This window comes from Fundulus heteroclitus, chromosome 24 (genome assembly GCF_011125445.2).
Source record: "Fundulus heteroclitus isolate FHET01 chromosome 24, MU-UCD_Fhet_4.1, whole genome shotgun sequence".
NCBI lineage: Eukaryota > Metazoa > Chordata > Actinopteri > Cyprinodontiformes > Fundulidae > Fundulus > Fundulus heteroclitus.
In genome coordinates, this window is record NC_046384.1 from 3604325 (window position 1) to 3618916 (window position 14592).

Here is a 14592-nt window from a genome sequence, read left to right on the forward strand (position 1 = left end):
AGAAGCTAAATAGGACTATTTGTCAATGGAATTAGTATTTTTACCCCTAAAATAAGATAATTAGATAAACTGCACTTGAAATAAGATGATGGAGATGAATTGTTCCCATTTTAAGTGCAAAAATCTTATTCCATTGGCAAATAGTCTTATTTACCTGCTCTAATCAAGGAAAAATACAATGATTTCAAGATTTTATTTACTTTTAGTTCCCTTTTTGCAGTGTAGAGCTTCTAAATCTTGATTTTTGTATTAAGCTGTTTTATATGTACCAATAATAAACAATAAAGGACCAACACATCCAGCTTTTTTCCCCCTAAAACCACGATTTAGTTGTTTCTCCAGCTGGAAACAAAGGTTCCCGGCTCAGAGCCCTGAGGAACGCCGGTGCAGGGAGCCCCCCGGTACCGTCTGTCTGTTTTCCTCCGTCCTGAGGCTTTGGACCCGAGCGGCGCCTCTCTGCAGCGTTCCTGTCTGGTCGTTCTGGTCGTTCTGGTCATTCTGGCTGCTCTCTGCGTCCTAATGAAGCCGAGTCGCCCCTCTGCCTCGTCACGCCTCAGCCGGGCGCCGCCATAAATCTGATCAGCGGGGAGACGTTTCCATTAGGGGGGAACGGCCGCTTCTCGGCGCTCGGCCCAGATTGATGGACAAAGTTAAATTGCATTAGCCGCGTAGTTTAAATATTTAGCACAACCTTATCATAACTGCGCTCAGCACTTAAAATACGGCCTGCCAGGTGGGTCCTCTCGCCGGTGGCTCTGCGGCGGCGGCTCGCTGGCCCCTCGCCTCCTTTCACGGTCTGTTTTCGTTCTGAACGGCCTCTCGGCGCCGCAGAGGCTTCTTTAAAGAGCGGCGAGGCCGGCCTGTGGTCCCGCTGCCCTTGGCCCCGCCCACCGTCACCTGAGGCGGAGCGCTAACGACGGCCACTCGTTAACGGAGCCCCGGGGCTTTAACGAGTCTAATTAAAGCAGCGGCGGCGCGAGAGAGGCCGTGTTTATTGCAGCGGGGGTTAATGCACTGCAAAAACAGAACTAAAAATAAGTAAAATTTTCTTAAAATGAGTGTATTTGTCCTTGATTAGAGCAGGCAAACAAGACTATTTGCCAATGGAATGAGATTTTTCCACTTAAAATAGGAACAATTCCTCTTTATCATCTTATTTCAAGTGCATTTTATCTAATTATCTTATTTTAGGGGTAAAAATACTCCTTCCATTGCACTGCAAAAACATATCTAAAAATACGTAAAATGTTCTTAAACTTGGTGTGTTTGTCCTAAATTTGAGCAGGTAAGTGAGATTATCTGCCAATGGAATGAGTATTTTTACCCCTAAAATAATATAATTAGATATACTGCACTTGAAATTTGACGATGAAGAGGAATTGTTCCTATTTTAAGTGCAAAAATCTCATTCCATTGGCAAATAGTCTTATTTACCTGCTCAAATCAAGGACAAATACTCATTTTAAGAACATTTTATTTATTTTTAGATCTGTTTTTTTTTTTTGTGTGCCTGCTCTGCAGAACCAGAACCACACTGCAAAAAGGGAACTGAAAGTATGTAAAATGTTCTTTAAATTAGTGTATTTCTTATTGATTTGAGCAGGTAAATAAGATTATTTGCCAATGAAATGAGATTTTGCATTTAAAATAGGAACATTTAATCCCTGTCATCTTATTTGATGTACAGGATGTCTAATTATCTTATTTTAGGGGCAAAGATACTCATTCCATTGGCAAATAATCTTATTTAGCTGCTCAATTCAAGGATAAATACACTAATTTTAAGAAAATTTGACTTATTTTTAGATATGTTTTTGCAGTGCAATGGAATGAGTATTTTTTCCCCCTAAAATAAGATAATTTAATATAATGCACTTGAAATAAGAGTTGACAGAGAAGTTGTTCCTATTTTAAGTGCAAAAATCTCATTCCATTGGCAGATTATCTTATTTAGCTGCTCTAATAAAGTACAAATACACTAATTATAAGAAAACTATGACTTATTTTTAGTTTAGTTTAGTCTGTTTTTGCAGTGTGGAGTCCCTGGGACTGTGAGCGGTTCTGGTCCGGTTCTAACTGTGTCTCTGCTTGTCGTTGGCGCCGCAGTGGCCCAGAAGGTGGTGGCCGTCAGGAAGAAGCAGCAGCTCTCCATCGGACCCTGCAAGTCGCTCCCCAACTCGCCGAGCCACACGTCCGTCTGCGCGGCGCCGCCATCCGCCGTCCACGTGGGCCAGGTACGACCCGCAGGTCCTCCTCCAGCCCGGCGCCGTCCAGAACCTCTGACCCGTCTGTTTCTCCCCCCCACAGACGAGTAACGGCGGTGGCGGCGGCAGCCTGAGCGACTACTCGTCGTCGGTGCCGTCCACGCCCAGCACCAGCCAGAAGGAGCTGCGCATCGACGCGCCGCAGGCCGCCAACACGCCCACGCCCGTCAGGAAGCAGTCCAAGCGCCGCTCCAACCTCTTCACCGTGAGTCCAGATCTCTGACCCGTTCTGGTCCCGGTTCTGGGGCCTCACCTGATGACGTCTTGTTGCTTCGCTCCACAGTCGAGGAAGGCCAGCGACCCGGACAAGGAGAAGAAGGGCCTGGAGAGCCGGGCCGACAGCATCGGCAGCGGGCGGGCCATCCCCATCAAGCAGGTGAGCCGCTCTGATCATCACAGCGCCGGGTCGTTAGGAGCCGGGTCGTTAGGAGCCGGGCCGTTAGGAGCCGGGTCGTTAGGAGCCGGGTCGTTAGGAGCCGGGCCGTTAGGAGCCGGGTCGTTAGGAGCCGGGTCGTTAGGAGCCGGGCCGTTAGGAACCGGGTCGTTAAGAGCCGGGTCGTTAGGAGCCGGGTCGTTAGGAGCCGGGCCGTTAGGAGCCGGGCCGTTAGGAGCCGGGCCGTTAGGAGCCGGGCCGTTAGGAGCCGGGTCGACAGCATCGGCAGCGGGCGGGCCATCCCCATCAAGCAGGTGAGCCGCTCTGATCACCAGACTGCCGGGTCGTTAGGAGCCGGGTCGTTAGGAGCCGGGCCGTTAGGAGCCGGGTCGTTAGGAGCCGGGCCGTTAGGAGCCGGGCTGTCAGGAGCCGGGTCGTCAGGAGCCGGGTCGTTAGGAGCTGGGTTGCTAGGAGCCGGGTCGTTAGGAGCCGGGCCGTTAGGAGCCGGGTCGTTAGGAGCCGGGTCGTTAGGAGCCGGGTCGTTAGGAGCCGGGTCGTTAGGAGCCGGGTCGTTAGGAGCTGGGTTGCTAGGAGCCGGGTCGTTAGGAGCCGGGCCGTTAGGAGCCGGGTCGTTAGGAGCCGGGTCGTTAGGAGCCGGGCCGTTAGGAGCCGGGCCGTTAGGAGCCGGGTCGTTAGGAGCCGGGTCGTCAGGAGCCGGGCCGTTAGGAGCCGGGCCGTTAGGAGCCGGGCCGTCAGGAGCCGGGCCGTTAGGAGCCGGGTCGTCAGGAGCCGGGCCGTTAGGAGCCGGGCCGTCAGGAGCCGGGTCGTTAGGAGCCGGGCCGTCAGGAGCCGGGTCGTTAGGAGCCGGGTCGTTAGGAGCCGGGCCGTTAGGAGCCGGGCTGTCAGGAGCCGGGTCGTCAGGAGCCGGGTCGTTAGGAGCTGGGTTGCTAGGAGCCGGGTCGTTAGGAGCCGGGCCGTTAGGAGCCGGGTCGTTAGGAGCCGGGTCGTTAGGAGCCGGGTCGTTAGGAGCCGGGTCGTTAGGAGCCGGGTCGTTAGGAGCTGGGTTGCTAGGAGCCGGGTCGTTAGGAGCCGGGCCGTTAGGAGCCGGGTCGTTAGGAGCCGGGTCGTTAGGAGCCGGGCCGTTAGGAGCCGGGCCGTTAGGAGCCGGGTCGTTAGGAGCCGGGTCGTCAGGAGCCGGGCCGTTAGGAGCCGGGCCGTTAGGAGCCGGGCCGTCAGGAGCCGGGCCGTTAGGAGCCGGGTCGTCAGGAGCCGGGCCGTTAGGAGCCGGGCCGTCAGGAGCCGGGTCGTTAGGAGCCGGGCCGTCAGGAGCCGGGTCGTTAGGAGCCGGGCCGTTAGGAGCCGGGCCGTTAGGAGCCGGGCCGTCAGGAGCCGGGTCGTCAGGAGCCGGGTCGTTAGGAGCCGGGCCGTCAGGAGCCGGGCCGTCAGGAGCCGGGTCGTTAGGAGCCGGGCCGTCAGGAGCCGGGTCGTTAGGAGCCGGGCCGTCAGGAGCCGGGCCGTCAGGAGCCGGGTCGTTAGGAGCCGGGCCGTCAGGAGCCGGGTCGTTAGGAGCCGGGCCGTCAGGAGCCGGGTCGTTAGGAGCCGGGCCGTTAGGAGCCGGGCCGTTAGGAGCCGGGCCGTCAGGAGCCGGGTCGTCAGGAGCCGGGTCGTTAGGAGCCGGGCCGTTAGGAACCGGGTCGTTAGGAGCCGGGCCGTCAGGAGCCGGGCCGTCAGGAGCCGGGTCGTTAGGAGCCGGGTCGCTAGGAGCCGGGTCGTTAGGAGCCGGGTCGTCAGGAGCCGGGTCGTCAGGAGCCGGGCCGTTAGGAGCCGGGTCGTCAGGAGCCGGGCCGTCAGGAGCCGGGTCGTCAGGAGCCGGGTCGTCAGGAGCCGGGCCGTTAGGAGCCGGGTCGTCAGGAGCCGGGCCGTCAGGAGCCGGGTCGTCAGGAGCCGGGTCGTTAGGAGCCGGGCCGTTAGGAACCGGGTCGTTAGGAGCCGGGCCGTCAGGAGCCGGGCCGTCAGGAGCCGGGTCGTTAGGAGCCGGGTCGCTAGGAGCCGGGTCGTTAGGAGGCGGGCCGTTAGGAGCCGGGTCGTTAGGAGCCGGGCCGTTAGGAGCCGGGTCGCTAGGAGCCGGGTAGTTAGGAGCCGGGCCGTTAGGAGCCGGGCCGTTAGGAGCCGGGCCGTTAGGAGCCGGGTCGTTAGGAGCCGGGCCGTTAGGAGCCGGGCCGTTAGGAGCCGGGTCGCTAGGAGCCGGGCCGTTAGGAGCCGGGCCGTTAGGAACCGGGCCGTTAGGAGCCGGGTCGTTAGGAGCCGGGTCGTTAGGAGCCGGGTCGTTAGGAGCGGGGTCGTTAGGAGCCGGGTCGTTAGGAGCCGGGTCGTTAGGAGCGGGGTCGTTAGGAGCCGGGTCGTTAGGAGCGGGGTCGTTAGGAGCCGGGTCGTTAGGAACCGGGTCGTTAGGAGCCGGGCCGTTAGGAGCCGGGCCGTTAGGAGCCGGGTCGCTAGGAGCCGGGTCGCTAGGAGCCGGGTCGTTAGGAGCCGGGTCGCTAGGAGCCGGGTCGTTAGGAGCCGGGTCGTTAGGAGCCGGGCCGTTAGGAGCCGGGCCGTTAGGAGCCGGGTCGCTAGGAGCCGGGTCGTTAGGAGCCGGGCCGTTAGGAGCCGGGCCGTTAGGAGCCGGGCCGTTAGGAGCCGGGTCGTTAGGAGCCGGGCCGTTAGGAGCCGGGCCGTTAGGAGCCGGGTCGTTAGGAGCCGGGCCGTTAGGAGCCGGGCCGTTAGGAGCCGGGCCGTTAGGAGCCGGGCCGTTAGGAGCCGGGTCGTTAGGAGCCGGGCCGTTAGGAGCCGGGCCGTTAGGAACCGGGCCGTCAGGAGCCGGGCCGTCAGGAGCCGGGTCGTTAGGAGCCGGGCCGTCAGGAGCCGGGTCGTTAGGAGCCGGGCCGTCAGGAGCCGGGTCGTTAGGAGGCGGGCCGTTAGGAGCCGCGCCGCCGGATCAGGCAATTACCGCGCCTTCAAACGCTCCTCTTCTTCTGTGGTGCCGCCTCAGAGTCTCATTACGGACTCGGCCGCTCCACATGAAACGTGCCGGGGTCTGCCGCTCGCCTCCGCTCTGCCGGCTCTGTCGATAAAGTTTTACACTGCGGAGCGACAGCAGAGCCCATCAGACGTCTGAGTGTCACGGGTCAGAGAAACGGTTTGAAATACACTGCAAAAACGGAACTTAAAATACGTAAAATGTTCTTTAAATTTGTGTATTTTTCTTTGATTTCAATAGGTAAATAAGATAATCTGCCAATGGAATAAGATTACTTCACTTAAAATAGGAACAATTCATCTACATCATCTTATTTCAAGTGCAGGGTATCTAATTATTTTATTTTAGGGGTAAAAATACTCATTCCATTGGCAAATAATCTTATTTACTTGCTCAAATCAAGGATAAATACAGTAATTTTAAGAACATTTTACTTAATTTTAGATAAGTTTTTTCAGCGTACAGACTCTTATGCCTAATTTGATGTTTATAGGTAAAGAAAAGCTGCAAAACGTGTGAAAACGTCTTTAATTTGAGAACATTAGGAAACTACAAACATGGCGGCCCAGCAGGAAGGCATGGTTAGCATCCAGGAACCGTCGCCCAGGTTCTGTTGGACCTGAAGAGCCGCTGATATCAGAGCGTTTGATCTGGCCTACATGACAGAGTTCAGCCGGACCCAGTTCTGGTCCGAATTCTGGCTTACACTGCAAAAATAGAACTAAAGATAAGTAAAATTGTCTTGAAATGAATGTATTTGCCCTTGATTTGAGAGGGTAAATTAGATTATTTGCCAATGGAATGAGATTTTTGCACTTAAAATAGAAACAATTCATCTCCATCATCTTATTTCAAGTGCAGTATACCTAATTATCTTATTTTAGGGGTAAAAATACTCATTTCATTGGCAAATAATCTCATTTACCCTCTCAAATCCAGGGCAAATACATTCATTTCAAGACAATTTTACTTATTTTTAGTTCTCTTTTTGCAGTGTAGGTGACGTCTTCAGACCCGGGTCAGAAACAAAAGGACGTTTTCTGGTCCGGTTCCATCCAGAAAGGTCCAAGTGGACCTGACGGCGGATTAGCGTCGGGGCTGGAGGACAGAAAACGCTGAGTCACTGATCGCCACGGTGATTCCCGCCTTCGCCTGGGAAGGCGGGAATCACCGTGGCGACCGGATAAACAGGCCGGGAGCTCCGGAGCCCTTAAGGGGGGACTCACCGGTACCAGTTTGTGTCTGCAGACGGGTCGAACAGAACCTCCAGAACCATTCAGAGGTGAGACCAAACAGGAAGCACTCTGATTGGACAGGAAGCAGGAAGTCCTGGCAGCAGGAGACGCAGCTTTAACGAGCAGAACTTTCTGATCCGGTTGCTCTTTACTGAGGGTTCTGGCTGCGGCTCTAGATCCCGGTGCGGTTCTGTGCTGAGGTCCAATTAAGCAGCAGAGCACTTCCAGGCTCTTCTTCAGTGGAAATGGGCCTCGTTTAGTGGTAAAGTGTTGCTGTAGAAGCCGTCAGATCTCCTAATATGTCCTCTCCTCAGCGTGTGTGTGTGTGTGTGCGTCCTGCCTGCCGGTGTGTCTGGACCTCGGCCCCCTCGTCTCATTAGAGCCCCTCTCAGCGCGCCTCTCCACATCTCCAGGTGCCGGCGCCTCTCTGCGCCTTTTGTTAAGGCGGGAACGCCCTCGTTAGGAGAGCCGGCGCTCATTAAAACCACTCACACACACCGGGGGTTCAGAGCGGGGCCGCTCTGATCCGCCACTCTGACTCAATTAGACGCAGAAATGAACACAAACACACCCCGAGACACGAGGACAAGACCTGCCGCTTGTTCCCCCCCCCCCTCTACCCCCCCGCTCCGGCGTCAGGGCCACAGATTACAGCTAATTATCATTCATGGAGCCGCAGCGGTTCAGCTCCCTGAACGTCTGAGGGCTGGACTTTGACTAGGCCGTCCCAGAACTTAAATACCTAAAATGTCTTTGTTTGAGCTTAATTATCAAAGATGCTGTTTTTTACCTACGGTTTGAACCTAAGTGGGGATTTTTAATTGATCAGTTTAAATGGGAGTAAATGGTGATGTGTGCCACCGTTAGGCGGCCGCCAGCTGGGAGGCTTTCTGCTCCCAGAGGTCCAGATCCAGGAGAACCGTCCGGCTCTGAAGGTCCGTTTGAAGCCGGTTCCCCCGTCTGGAGGGGGGGGGGGGGGTAGGAACCGGGTCGGGCCTCCAGCTGAAGGGCAGCTTTGTTTGCGGCGCGGGGAGCCTCGACATCTGCTCGGCGCCGCTAATTAACCGATAATTACAGGAAGCAGCGAGCTGACAGATTAATTTCCTGTAAAAACAGCAGCTGGGCCGCCGGGACCGGGCCGGTCCGGAGGGGGGGCCGGGTTCTGCTGGGGGGGCGGGCTTCAGAACCGGACCCGCCGTAGCTGAGCCCGTCTGTTCGTGAGAGCTGTACTGCTCGCTGTGTCCTTTTGGGTCCAGGCGGTTCTGCTCCGGTGGGCTTTCAGACCCGCTCTCTTCCTCCGCTTCATCTGATCCGACCCAACTTGGAGGTCCAGAACCGCTCTTCCCGTCCACAAACCTCAGCTGGAGAACCGGCGCGCCAGAACCCGACGTGAAGCCCGGTACAACGTCTGATAAAACGGCTGGTTCTGACCCGCAGATCGGGTTCTGCTCCGCAGTCTGGGTCGGTTCCTGCGTGAATCGGGTCCGAGGCGCCGGTTGATTCTGATTTCAAGGTTCGCTCCGGATCCGGATTCAGTTTTCTGCTGGAATAGCTCGACCCGTTTAGTTGGTTCTGGTCCACGTCGACCCGGACCGGTTTCAGGAAGTTCTGCTGAAGTTCTGCTGACTCAGGAAGGCACCCAGAACCTTTTTTAGTCTCCAGAACCCGCCATTGGCTCCGGGGAACCAGCAGCTTGCCCCGTTTGGACCCAGACCAGAACCTCCACTCTGATTGGGTCCTGGAGCGGGCCGGGTGGTTCTGCCCCCCCCCCACGTTCTGCGGCGGGGCGCCCGGTGATTCATGAGGGCGGCGGCGGCGCCACTGGCAGCGGCAGGCTGTAATTTCACGCTCGGCAGTAAAAGATGTCTCATAATCTGCTTCATTTAGCAGCCGAGGAATTTAATGAAATTAACCGCGGCCCTAATTAAGACGGTGAATATTAAAGAGCCGCTATCAGGGCCGTAATGAGGCCCGCCCTCCGCCCCATTGGAAAAATATCATTTCCCCGACAACGGCTGGCGGCGCTGGGAGCCATGTTGGCTGTGATGACATTGCTGTCACCAGCAGATGAGCCTTTTCGGGGGGGGGGGGGGATAATTAAGAGAAGGAACACAGGCGTCAATCAGAACCGGCCCGGTGCGAGGGGGTCCGGGTGCTCGGGCCACGCGCGGCGGCGGCGGCGAGGACGGCGGCGGCCTCCTCGGCGCTAATGAATGGAGACTGTTGAAGGAAGGTTTGGATAATTGAGTTTCTAATTAATTACCCAGAACTCTTAGCAGATAAACCCTCTGCAGCCCCTCCCCCACCCGCTGCTGCTCTTTGATGGCGTGCGGCTCCCCTGGGCTCGCCCTTCGCTGTCCTCGCCTCGTCAGCGCCGACCTTGGCGTGGAGACGGATGCGGATACGCGGCGGCGCCGTTCTCCCGCCGCCGCTCCGGTTCCGCCGCACCAGGTGACAAAAGCTGCGCTCTAATCGGTCCATCATCCGGCGCCGGGTCAGGAAGCTCCTGGGAGGGAAGAGGAGGAGCGGTTCTGCCGCCGCGGTCCGATAATCGGTTTCAGTGACGGGTCAGAACCGAGCCGGGGAAGTCCGTGCCAACAACAGAGAACCATGAAGGGTTCTGCTCGTCATAAAGAGAAGAAGGCGAGGTAGGTCGGGTCCGGTCGGCCACCAGAACCAAGGTTCTGCTCATGTGAAGCCAGGGTCGCATCATCTACCCCTCCATCAGGTGTCATTAAGGTCCGGTTCCCGGTTCTGCTCACTCTGACCTCACGTTTGGTCCAATAAGCAGTTCTGGATCCATTTGAACTCGCTGATGGGATGTTTTAGAACCGGACCTTTAACAGAACTCATCCTAACGCTGAGCCCCAGTTTTTAGCCGGTCTGTCCCAAAGGTTCTGGTTCTGGTGAAATGGCGCCGGGGTTCAGCGGCCAGAACCGGTAAGTTTCACCCTAAAGGTTTGTGTCCAGAACCTGCGGTAGTCGTGGTTCTGGTGGTTTCAGTCTCGCTTCGTAGACGAACTTTACAGAACCGGTCCAGAAACACGGGTCCTGCAGGTCGTTATCGGCGCCGTTGGGTCAGAGAGGTGATGTTGTCTCAGAGCGGGTCAGAACCCCCCCTCCCCCGCCTCGTTTTGTCCGTCTCTAATCAGCGCCTCACACTCTCGGCCCGTCTGGACCGTGATGGATGATCCCGGGTCTGATCTCGGGTCGGATCAGACGGCAGAATCCCACCTTCCTCTAATTTACCGTCCCACTCCGCGGGGACAAAAGGGGGGGGCGGCCCCCCCCTGTCAGCGCTGTCAGGCCCGGGAAGAGTCCATTGTCCGGGCAGAATGGGGGAGATGGAGCGATTAGGGGGGGCCATCGGGGGCGGGGGCCTCTATCTGGATCTGCTGGCCGGGTGAAGGGCCGTAATGGCCTCCGTGTTGTTCTCCTGCCAGGGACCGGACCTTTGTGTGTCCCTCTGTGGGACACGTGACGGCTCCCGTCTTTAATCAGGGGGGGGGCCGGGGGCGCCTCCTAACGAACGGCTTCCCCCGAGCCGCGACCTTTTCTTAAGCGCCGCGGTGCGATTCCTCACCGCGGCGATGGGGCAAACGTTCCCACGGCTCGGACCCACAAACCTCGCTAATGCCCCTCGGACGCCTAACGGATGACTCCATCCGCCGGCCCCCCGAGCTAGCGACCTTTTCCCGAGCGCTAGCTCCCAATACTTCACCCAGGCACCGGGAGTACGTCTCAGGACGTATTTATCTTGCACCCATCCTCCCCAGGAGGGGACCTTGCGGCCCGTCATGGCTGCCGCGGCGCCGCCGCCTCCCGAAGGTAAAGGGAGTGTGTCACGGGGCCCGCAGAGGTGAATAATGAAGGATATTACCCATCAGGAGGGTTTCAATTAGCCTTCCTCTCATGCAAACTGATCGCTTGTCATCCCGGGGACGGATGGGGGGAATTAATCTGCCCGAGTCCTGAAAGGTTTGGGGAGAAAAGCGTCGGTTTATTTCCGTTCAGGCCTCCTTCGCCGCTCGCCGCCGCACTTTATCTCTCAGTGGATGTGTTTTATTTCAAGGGGGGACTCGGCTTTATGAAAAGCCCCGTCAAACCTGGGGGGGGGATCAGGGTCCTCGTAGGGAGAAAGAAATCCGGCCCGCTTTGACAAATATTTCCAGTTTTAGTGACGTTTTCTGGACCAGCAGCGCCTCGGCACGCCACACTGCAAAAACTCAACTAAAAATAAGTAAATTTTTCTTGAAATTAGTGTATTTATACTTGATTTGAGCAGGTAAATAAAATAATCTGCCAATGGAATAAGATTTTTGCACTTAAAATAGGAAGAACTCTTCTCTATCACCTTATTTCAAGTACATTATATCCAATTGATATTTTATGAACCTGAAGTCCATAAAATATCAGTATTAGTGTAAAGATAAAATAGTTTGATGAATAAATCAGGAAATTACCAAAATCCCTGCGGTTTTTCTGGCAAAAATCAGATTAAACTGTCGTTTTCCTTTAAGAGCCGTCTGGTTTATTCCCTTTGTTTTAAAAATAGAAAATAAGAAATTATTTCTTGAAATGAGAGTATTTTTTCTTGATTTGAGCAGGTAAATAAGATTATTTGCCAATGGAATAAGATTTTTGCACTTAAAATAGGAACAATTTATCTCCATCTTCTTATTTGGAGTGAAGTATATCTAATTATCTTTATTTTAGGGGTAAAAATACTCATCCCATTGGCAGATAATCTTATTTACCTGCTCAAATAAAGGGAAAATACATTCATTTCAAGAAAATTTTTACTGATTTTTAGTTCTCTTCTTGCAGCCTTTCTCTCTGGTATCTGGCGGCTGCTCTGGTTTATTCTCCCCAGCAGGGTCGGTTTAACGGCGATCATCCCTGTTTCGCCGCCACTTAAAGCCGCTAACGGGCGCTAACATGCGCTAACGGGCGCTAACACGCACTAACGGGCGCTAACAGGCGCTAACGGACGGTCAGCCGGCCTGACAGCGGCGCGGCTGCCGGCAGCCTTCACTCGGCCGCAGCAGGAAGCTCGTCGCGTCGTGTTTAGCGCACCGCGGGGAGCCCCTGTTGCCGCGGCGACCTCCTGACAGCAGCTGGAGTCGGTTTGAACATGGCCGCCGAGCATCTGGGGTTGGCGTGCTGGGCGCGATCAGAGTCGGTTCAGTGCCGCGTTGGGAGGCACTGCCGTCTCCGTCTCCGCCGCCTTCCTTCCCTTCGTTGTCACTCTGCAGCGTTTCTTCGTGGCGTTTTGTCGCCACCAATTACACGGAGTGAGCCGCCGGCGCCGGCGGGGGTCAGCCGGGGCCCGCCGCCGTCTCTCACCGCCACCCACCGCCCTAATGAGAGCTGAGCGGAGAGCAGGCTTCTGTCCATCACCCGGCCTGTCCATCCAGCCCTCCTCCTCCTCCTCCTGCTCTTCCTCCCCTCACGGCCGGACTCTATTAATATCCTGTGTCGGAGTGTTAATGTTGTAGAGGTCCAGTGAAGTGACACGCGTGGCAGCGCGGCTGTAATTGCTAATCAGCGGACAGTTTTATCCCCCGCCGCCGCCTCCCTCTCGCCTCCTTTTTGACCTTCCCGCTCTCCCCCTTCTTACCTAATGAACGCTGCTCCAATGGAGTGTGGGCGGCGGAGGAGCGAGGGAGAGCGCGCCGGGCCTAAACGCTCACTGGGCCGCGGCTGATGTGCGTAGGAGAGAGAGATAAAGATTCAGACAATTAAATAAGTGCTGATTTCCCCACATTCTCTGCGTTCTTTCCGCCGCTGACATGTTGTTTGGGCGTCCCGACGTCTTCTGGCCGTGAGCTCGTTATCTCCACTTCACAGCCTCTGGTGGTCGTTTAGCTCTCGCTACGACCAATCCAGACTCGGGATAAATGCACGATTAGGACGGCGTGAGTCCGTGTGTGAGGCAGAGATGAGAGCGTGTCCTCGTGTAGCTGCTCTGGTTAACATTGTTAGGCTCAGCAGCATTTGGGTTCTCTGCCTTTTGATCCGTTGACGGTTCTTCAGGTTCTTTGGACCTCCTGATGTTGTGCTAAAGATAAAGTGGAGGTTGGGTCATGTTCTTTTTGAGCCACAGCTGGAGGCGTTTCTGGTTGAATAAAGGCTATACTCCAGGTGTGGCTTCATTTTCTCCAGGTTTATTTGAGCTAAATGTAGAGTTTTGTGTTTAGGCTTGTTTCTTTTATTAGCATGTTCAAGGTTTTTCTTTGTAAAAGCAGCTTCTGTGTTTGCATTTTTAAACTTTAAGCAACTGTCTGGTCTGATCAATGGTTCGATCACAGGACCGATAACTGGACCGATAACCAGACCGATCACTGATCTCATCACCGCTCCCATCACTGGACCGATAACCAGTTTGATCAATAGACCGATAACCGTACAGATAACCAGACCGATAACCGGTTTGATCAATGGACCGATCACCGGTTTGATCAATAGACCGATAACCGTACAGATAACCAGACCGATAACCGGTTTGATCAATAGACCAATAACCGTACAGATAACCAGACCGATAACCGGTTTGATCAATAGACCGATAACCGTACAGATAACCAGACCGATAACCGGTTTGATCAATAGACCGATAACCGTACAGATAACCGGACCGATAACCGGTTTGATCAATAGACCGATAACCGGTTTGATCAATGGACCGATAACCGTACAGATAACCAGGCCGATAACCGGTTTGATCAATAGACCGATAACCGGTTTGATCAATAGACCGATAACCGGTTTGATCAATAGACCGATAACCGTACAGATAACCGGACCGATAACCAGTTTGATCAATAGACCGATAACCGTACAGATAACCGGACCGATAACCGGTTTGATCAATGGACCGATAACCGGTTTGATCAATAGACCGATAACCGTACAGATAACCGGACCGATAACCGGTTTGATCAATGGACCGATAACCGGTTTGATCAATGGAATGATAACCGGTTTGATCAATAGACCGATAACCGTACAGATAACCAGACCGATAACCGGTTTGATCAATAGACCGATAACCGGTTTGATCAATAGACCGATAACCGTACAGATAACCGGACCGATAACCGGTTTGATCAATGGACCGATAACCGGTTTGATCAATGGACCGATAACCGGACCGATCACTAGTTTGATCAGTGCACCGATCACAGGACCAATTATTAGACCAATCACTGATCTCATCACCGGTCCCATCACTGGATCACCACACCAGTAACCGGACCAATAACTGGTTTGATCAACGGACCGATCACCAGGTTGATCAGTGCACCGATCACAGGACCAATAACTAGATCAATCACCGGTTTGACCAGTGGACCGATAACTGGACCAGTTATTAGACCAATCACCGATCTCATCACTGGACCCATCACTGGACCGATCACAGGACCAGTAACCGGACCACTGTGTTCCTTGCTGAAGTGGGAGGGAGTTGGTTGTCGTGCTGCTTTGTTTTTGGCTGTAGGTGTTAGATTAGACGTACTTGTTTTGATCAGTGTCAAATTGGTTCCTGACAGATATTGGACGAGTTTTAGACTGTTACTGTGGGCCAGTGTTGGGCCGGTTCCAGACCGGTGTTGTACCGGGTAACCAAAGGTAGACCAGTGTTTGCCTGAATTGGCTAATGTTAGATCAGCTGGAGGGTAGACTTTGATCTACCGCCCT

At 54.8% G+C, this 14592-nt stretch overlaps 1 protein-coding gene across 5 annotated transcripts in view; it reads left to right on the forward strand.

Annotated features, from left to right (window-relative positions):
* The window catches only part of agap1 (ArfGAP with GTPase domain, ankyrin repeat and PH domain 1), a 104716-nt gene that overhangs the window by 45159 nt on the left and 44965 nt on the right, over nucleotides 1–14592 (forward strand). For all 5 annotated transcript variants that reach the window (XM_036128282.1, XM_036128281.1, XM_036128278.1 and 2 more), the window contains 3 exons: nucleotides 2107–2234; nucleotides 2308–2469; nucleotides 2548–2640. In XM_036128282.1, coding sequence (XP_035984175.1) covers nucleotides 2107–2234; nucleotides 2308–2469; nucleotides 2548–2640 — 383 coding nt within the window. The remainder of the gene's footprint in view (nucleotides 1–2106; nucleotides 2235–2307; nucleotides 2470–2547; nucleotides 2641–14592) is intronic.